Raw genomic sequence first — 7855 nt, forward strand, 5'->3', positions numbered from 1 at the left:
TAGGGATACTGAAAGGTCTTTATTACCCACTGGCCACCAACAGTTTCCCAGCCACATGCTGGGCCCTCTAGGTCTCTCCAGCCCACTCTAAGGACCCAAGAAATGCAGCCACAGTCCATCTCTCTTTTTTCTCTCCTTCTGGGGGACCAAGATACCTTCTGGGGCATACAACGTGGCAGCAGGGCCTCGGGAAGAGGGGTAGGAGGACCGAGCAGCATTCTCTGTAGAGGAAGACAGGAAAGGAGACCCTCTTGGCACACATTTATGGAGGGTTGTCCCTGAAGAGAAGGGCAGGTGGGAGAGGTTCCCTGTTACTTAAGAGAAGGCACCAGTGGCAAAGAGCACAATGAAGAGGATGATGATAAAAACAATCACGCAGATAAGGACAATCATCTTCACGTTCTTCCACCAGAATTTCCGAGCCACCTTCTGCGATGTCGTCTTGAAGTGCTCAGACTGTTGGGGAAAAGGCAGAGTGAGTGACCCAGTGGCTCCTCCCACTGGAACAAGAGTATAAGAGTACAAGTGCAGCCCACAGGCCATACTTTTTTTTTTTTTTTTTTGAGATGGAGTCTCGCTCTGTCACTCAGGCAGTGGCTCGATCTTGGCTCACTGCTGCCTCCACCTCCTGGGTTCAATTGATTCTCCTGCCTCAGCCTACTGAGTAGCTGGGATTATAGGTGCCCACCACCACGCCCAGCTAACTTTTGTATTTTTAGTAGAGACGAGGTTTCACCATGTTGGCCAGGCTGGTCTTGAACTCCTGACCTCAGGTGATCCACTCGCCTTGGCCTCCCAAAGTGCTGGGATTACAGGCGTAAGCCACCATGCCTGGCCTTGTTTGTTTGTTTTTTGAGACAGTGTCTGGCTGTGTCACCCAGGCTGGAGTGCAGTGGCACAATCTCAGCTCACTGCAGCTTCCATCTCCAGGGCTCAAGCAATCCTCCCACCTCAGCCTCCCTAGTGCTGGGACTACAGGCACATGCCACCACGTTCAGCTCAAGCCATACATCTTAATACTGACACTGTAAGCTGAGGTAACAAACTGCTAAATAAAAGATGCTCTGGCCGGGTGCGGTGGCTCACGCCTGTAATCCCAGCACTTTGGGAGGCCGAGGTTGGTGGATCACCTGAGGTCAGTAGTTCGCGACCAGCCTAGCCAACATTGTGAAACCCCCTCTCTACTAAAAATACAAGAAAATTAGCCGGGTGTGGTGGCAGGCGCCTGTAATCCCAGCTACTTAGGAGGCTAAGGCAGGAGAATCGCTTGAACCTGGGAGGCAGAGGTTGCAGTGAGCCGAGATTGCGCCATTGCACTCCAGCCTGGGCAACAAAGCAAGACTCCATCTCAAAAAAAAAAAAAAAAAAAAGCTCTATCTGCCTACCTTGACAAATGTACCTTCCTAAAAATCTGGAAGGCCGGGTTGAAATTTAGAATTCTCAGGATCCCAGGAGGTCTCCGCCTAGATATGACTAGGGGTCCCCTTTCTCTTCTTACCCCTGCACTGTCATGCACACTGAGGGGTCCTCGACACCTGCTTACACCCAAGGGTACAACACTGGCAGCACAATCTGCCCTTGGGAGGGCAGACCCTGGGACTGAGGGGTGCAGGCTCCAGGTGGGCACATCTCACAGCTCCAGGACTCCTTGCCCCATTGGGACTGCTGAGGCTGGAGGAGGGACCAGGGCAGTAGAGAGGGTTGGAAGTAAGGGAACTCCTCCTCCTCCACCCACTCTTCCCCATGCCCAGCAATTCAAGTTATAGACACTAAATTTCCTGGGGCTTGTCCAGGCGTGGTGTCAAGTCTGTAATCCCAGCACTTTGAGAGGCCAAGGCAGGTGGATCACCTGAGGTCAGGAGGTCGAGACCACCCTGGCCAACATGGCAAAACTTCGTCTCTACTAAAAATACAAAAAATTAGCCAGGTGTGGGGGTGCACACTGTAATCCCAGCTACTCAGGAGGCTGAGGCACGAGAATCGTTTGAACCCAGGAGGTGAAGTTTGCAGTGAGCCAAGATTGCACTCACTCTAACCTGGGCAACAGAGTGAGGCTCTATCTAAAAAAAAAAAAAATTTCCCGGGGCCATGCTCCCCAAATTAAGCTACAATTAAGCTACAGAAACAGGCAATGAGCCCCAGGGAGACAAGGGAGCAATACCCAAGAGCCAAGAGTTCACACAGGACTCAGAAAGCCAGAGCCAGCCTCCCCGCTGAACACAGAACTTGAGGCTCCAGACTTTGCTCAACTTTGGAGTTACTTCCTCCCTGAAACAGCTGGCCTCAGCCCCTGGCTGGAGAGAGAGAAGAATGAGGTCTAGCAAGATGTGTGGGAGATATTATTTTAGCCTTCATCTAGCAGGGGACCCTGGGATCAAAGCATTTCACTGCTCTTTCCCCCTTCTTTTTAAGGCCTACTCAGCAAGAGGCCAGCAATTTCCCACCCCTTGTCTAACAGCTCCTAGAGAAGGCTAGAGGCCACAGCGGGGGTTTCCTCAGAGCCAATATTTCTGCCCTGGGAAGGTCAGATCCAGATGATTGTCATGGGCAGGCTTCAAAGGGAAAACAAGTTTCCAGGGAGAGAAGCCTGAGAATGCATGGGCTGACTGAGCTTTCGGTCTCAGAACATGCCTCTATGGGCGAGCTGCCACCTCAAGCCCCAGTCATGGGATCCATTCCCTGGGATCCATAACAATCTGTGGAGCAGAGCAGATTCAGAAATGGAGACTCAGCTCACATCAGCTCCCAAACCAGGTGAAAGGCAACAGAAATGTCAAACTTCTGGCCCTCCTGTCCATTTTGCCCCACCAAAAAGAAATTCCCTCCCTCCCTGTTTTCCTCCAGCCCCCAGTGGGCTCCCCGTCTCACTGTGGCTTCCAGATCCTCTGTCTTGTTGCGGAGATGTTCCAAGTTTTCCCCTCGGGCCAGGATCCGCTCCACATTCTGGGTCATAATATTCTTAACTCCCTCCACCTCACTTTGCAGGTTCCGCACACGATCATTTCCTCCACCTTCACTGGCTTCCTCCTGTGCGGCAACACGGGGTTAATTAGACCAAGTGGTGGGGGAACTGGAGACTTGGCCTCAGAGGTCTGGGGAGGGTAAGGCCTCAGGCAGACTTCAGCTTTTTGTAAAATGCTTGAAATGTTTACAAAGAGAATGTTTTCATGTATTACTTCTGTAATCAAAAATAAATGCATTTGTAAGCCCCAGAAGGTGAGATGTGATGCTAAACAGACTAGATCAAACTTCTTTTGGGGTTATTAGGGCCCCTGACAAGGAAAAGCAGCACAGCACTAAATCCCTCCCCACTGCTTCCTTGCTCCCTAGAGAGGGCCGTAGAATACAGTAGGGCCAGCATCTCACAATGTTCCCTTCCAGGGCAGAGCCCACCACTATTTACAATTCCCAGAGCCACCCCCCTTTCCTGATTTCTTGGGACCCTGGTTGAAAGTGTCTGTGCTGGCCAGCAGAACACCCTCACCCAGCCCCACCCATCTGCCCCTCTAAGCCAGCTGCCGGAGCAATGCCATTGCTGTGACCCAGAACAACAGGCAACCAAGTACCCCAGAAGGCGCCTGGAGCCGTTGAGCCACACACTTCTGCTTTCCCCACCACTGGGCGCCACGTGCAGGCACCAAGCAACCGCCTGCTTATGCAGATATTAAATAAAAATACCCGCCTGGGTGTTGGGGGAAATGGAGGACTAGTCCTCCCTGGCTGATGTCTCATCTCGGAGGCTTCATGACAAGGTTTTTGAACAAGGAGAGAAAAATATTATTTAGCTCCTCCCCGCTTGACCTCCAAAAATAGGCCAGTGGCATGGGTCAGAACTACATTATCACAGAGAACCAACTTCTGGTTCTCTTATAAACCTTTAGTTCTGTTCTCCATGTTAATGGAGAAAGGACACCCAAAGGACTCAGTGGACACACAAATCCTTTGTGTTTCTGTGTGGGGATAAAGTGAAAGGCCGGAGAGGAGAGCTTCTGCCGCTGGGCTGGAATCTGAACTGGGAACTGCCCAGGCGCTGCCTGGTGTGGTGTCACAACACCCGCCTCGGGCTCCCTGGAGGAGGAAGGCACAACAACTCTTTGCCTGGAATTCGGAGCCCCCATCGGCGCTGGCACGGAAGCCCAGCTCCCCACCAGCACAGAGGTCAGGGGAGGGAGGGAGGAGTAGAAACACCTGCCAGGACAGCTCAGAGCTATTTGCAGCCAAATTGTCAAAGAAGAGAGGCCATAGCAGCACTGGCCCAGCCCTCTAACTTTGCCACCAACTCTCCTCCCCCGACACAGCCAACCCCCAGTCCCGAGCCCCCTCTGGCTCCTCTTTAAACCAGCCCTTTCCTAGTTCCCAGTTGGCTCACCATGTCTCAGAGCAGCCCAGGCCGGTCAGCAGGTGAATTCGCCTAGTCGGCTTCCTCCCAGAGTGGCCCTCAGCTCACTTCCTGCTTGCTCCAACTTTCAGCCTGCCCCCGCCCACCTCGCATCTCGAGTCGCTCCAGCCACACCTAACTCAGGTTTCCCCAGGTAGGCGGGCATTCTTCACTGTCCTCCCAGTGGCTTCCCAAACAAGAGCTTAAACTTAAAGTAATAGGGCTTTCAGAAGCCAAAGGTCTTCTAACTTGTCAGGAATTAGAAAAGAAAGATCAAGGAGCCCTCCAAGGTTTCCAGAGGCTGGACCTCCTGATCTAGAAAGGGCAGCCTTTTTTTTTTTTTTTTTAAATAGAGACGAGTTCTCACCATGTTGCCCAGGCTGGTCTCAAACTCCTGGGCTCAGGCGATCCTCCCACCTCAACCTCCCAAAGTCCTAGGAGCCATGATGCCCCACCAGCCATCTCCTTGTAATGTCTTGAATATCTGACTCCAGTTTCTAGAGACTGAGATCAACCATGCCAGGCCTAGCTCACAGGGAAACAAAATGCAGTTATGAAAATGTATTGCTGGATAACACTTGTTCCCAGGTCCCTGGGTGGCAGAAAGCACTAAAATCCCTGAAGTCTGGAATACTGTGATCCTGGGCTCTGATTCAGAAAGCTCTGGGTTACTAGTTACAGGCCCCTCAGGGAACCTTTTCACCTCTGTGGAGTTTGCAGGTGCTGATGCTTAGCTCAGACGGTGCTGGTAAGAAGCAAAAAGAGGCCGGGCGTGGTGGCTCACGCCTGTAATCCCAGCACTTTGGGAGGCCGAGGCGGGCAGATCACAAGGTCAGGAGTTAAAGACCAGCCTGGCCAACATGGCGAAACCCTGTCTCTACTAAAAATACAAAATAATAGCCAGGTGTGGTGGTAGTTGCCTATAATCCCAGCTACTCAGGAGGCTGAGGCAGGAGAATTGCTTGAACCCGGGAGACAGAGATTGCAGTGAGCTGAGATCATGCCATTGCACTCCAGCCTGGGTGACAAGAGCAAGACTCTGCCTCAAAAAAAAAAAAAAAAAAAAAAAAAGAAGCAAAAAGATAGCATGTGCAGTGCAATGCCACTAGCACAGTGTCTATAATGATGGCTCACCAAACCTCTCCTTCCCTTCCAGAGTTCAGCAATTCTGCATTTCCCTTTAGGGGCTACCGCAGAGGTAACTGATCCCAGTCAGTGATCAGAGGACTGCCCCAGTGGACCAGAGAAGGGGGCCCAAGGCAAAGGATTTTTCCACTAACCTGGCTCCAGGCCAGAGAAAATCTGATCTTCCTTGACAGTGTTTATCAAGACAGAAGAACAATAACAGGGACATTCAGAAGGGAATGAACATTCTTGACCCATTCCAGAAGAAATCAGTTCCAAGGAGGAAATGTCAGCTTCTCCAACAAACACTTTTTTTGTTTATTTTGTTTTGTTTTCTTGAGATAGTCTCCCTCTGTCACCCAGGCTAGAGTCCAGTGGCATGATCGTAGCACACTGCAGCCTTGAACTCCTGGGCTACAGTGATCGTCCTGCCTCAGCCTCCCCAGTAACTGAAACTACAGGTGCGAACCGCCATGTCTGGCTAATTTATTTTAAAACTTTTTGTAGAGATGGGGGTCTTACCATGTTGCCCAGGCTGGTCTCAAACTCCTGTTCTCAAGTAATCCTCCCTCCTCAGCTTCCCAAAGTGTTGGGATCATAGGTGTGAGCCACCACATCCAGACACAAATAATTTTTTTTTTTTTTTGAGATGTTTCTCTCTTGTTGCCCAGGTTGGAGTTCAATGGTGCTATCTCGGCTCACTGCAGCCTCTGCCTCCCAGGTTCAAGCGATTCTCCTGCTTCAGCCTCCCTAGTAGCTGGGACTACAGGTGCATGCCACCAGGCACGGCTAATTTTTTTGTATTTTTAGTAGAGACAGGGTCTTACCATGTTAGTCAGGGTGGTCTCGAACTCCTGACCTCTCAGGTGATCCGCCCGCCTCGGCCTCCCAAAGTGCTGGGATTACAGGCGTGAGCCACCGCGCCCGGCCACAAATGCCTTTTTAAAAGCTTTAAACAAACTTCGGACCCCTGTAGCTTTTTTTTTTTTTTTTTAGAGGCAGGGTTCCACTCTGTCATCTAGGCTAGAGTACAGTGCAGTGTGTTCAAGCTCACTGCAGCCTTGAACTCCTGGGCTCAAGCAATCTTCTCACCTCATCCTCCCCAGTTAGCTGGGACTACAGGCAAGGGCCACCATGTCCAGTTAATTTTTTTTTTTTTTTGGAGACAGTGTCTTGCTGTGTTGCCCAAACTGGTCTCAAACTCCAAACCTCAAGTGATTCTCCCACCTCAGCCTCCCAAAGTGCTGGGATTATAGGCATAACCCACCATGCTCAGCAAATATTATATATAAGCCTGGGCAACAACATATCAAGACACTGTCTCTATAAAAAAATAAAACTGTTGGACACAGTGGCTCATGCCTGTAATCCCAGCCCTTTGGGAGGCCGAGGCAGTGGATCACCTGAGGTCAGAAGTTTGACACCAGCCTGATCAACATGTCGAAGCTCCTCTCCCCTCTCCCCTCCCCCCTCCCCCCTCTCCCCTCTCCCCTCTCCCCTCTCCCCTCTTTCCAGGGTCTCCCTCTGATGCCGAGCCGAAGCTGGACGGTACTGCTGCCATCTCAGCTCACTGCAACCTCCCTGCCCGATTCTCCTGCCTCAGCCTGCCGAGTGCCTGCGATTGCAGGCGCGCGCCGCCACGCCTGACTGGTTTCGTATTTTTTTGGTGGAGACGGGGTTTCGCTGTGTTGGCCGGGCTGGTCTCCAGCTCCTAACCGTGAGTGATCCGCCAGCCTCGGCCTCCCGAGGCGCCGGGATTGCAGACGGAGTCTCGTTCACTGAGTGCTCAATGGCGCCCAGGCTGGAGTGCAGTGGCGTGATCTCGGCTCGCTACAACCACCTCCCAGCCGCCTGCCTTGGCCTCCCTAAGTGCCGAGATTGCAGCCTCTGCCTGGCAGCCACCCCGTCTGGGAAGTGAGGAGCGTCTCCGCCTGACCACCCATCGTCTGGGATGTGAGGAGCCCCTCTGCCTGGCTGCCCAGTCTGGAAAGTGAGGAGCGTCTCAGCCCGGCCGCCATCCCATCTAGGAAGTGAGGAGCGCCTCTTCCCAGCCGCTATCACATCTGGGAAGTGAGGAGCGTCTCTGCCCGGCCGCCCATCGTCTGAGATGTGGGGAGCACCTCTGCCCTGCCGCCCCGTCCGGGATGTGAGGAGCGTCTCTGCCTGGCCGCCCTGTCTGAGAAGTGAGGAGACCCTCTGCCTGGCAACCGCCCCGTCTGAGAAGTGAGGAGCCCCTCCGCCCGACAGCCACCCCGTCTGAGAAGTGAGGAGCGTCCTCCCTCCTCGTCCGGGAGGGAGGTGGGGGGGTTAGCCCCCCGCCCGGCCAGCCACCCCGTCCGGGAGGTGAGGGGC

General features: G+C 52.8%; 1 protein-coding gene across 1 annotated transcript; it reads right to left on the reverse strand.

Moving 5' to 3' along the window:
* VAMP8 (vesicle associated membrane protein 8) lies at positions 1–4506 on the reverse strand. Its single transcript, XM_003309078.4, has 3 exons — positions 4370–4506; positions 2869–3027; positions 1–456 (listed from the first exon to the last, which is right to left on the reverse strand). Exons 1-3 carry the CDS (start codon positions 4370–4372, stop codon positions 316–318), a joined length of 303 nt encoding a protein of 100 aa, XP_003309126.1. The 5' UTR covers positions 4373–4506; the 3' UTR covers positions 1–315.
* Between the last annotated feature and the right edge of the window lie 3349 nt (positions 4507–7855).

The sequence above is a fragment of the Pan troglodytes genome, chromosome 12 (assembly GCF_028858775.2).
Source record: "Pan troglodytes isolate AG18354 chromosome 12, NHGRI_mPanTro3-v2.0_pri, whole genome shotgun sequence".
Classification (NCBI taxonomy): domain Eukaryota; kingdom Metazoa; phylum Chordata; class Mammalia; order Primates; family Hominidae; genus Pan; species Pan troglodytes.

What these genes read in the sequence shown, in the direction of transcription:
- VAMP8 (XM_003309078.4), bottom strand. An exon ending in CAGAGGATCTGGAAGCCACA is followed by an intron (nt 457 to 2,868) that starts GTGAGACGGGGA and finishes TTTCCCCAACAG; the next exon opens with TCTGAGCACTTCAAGACGAC.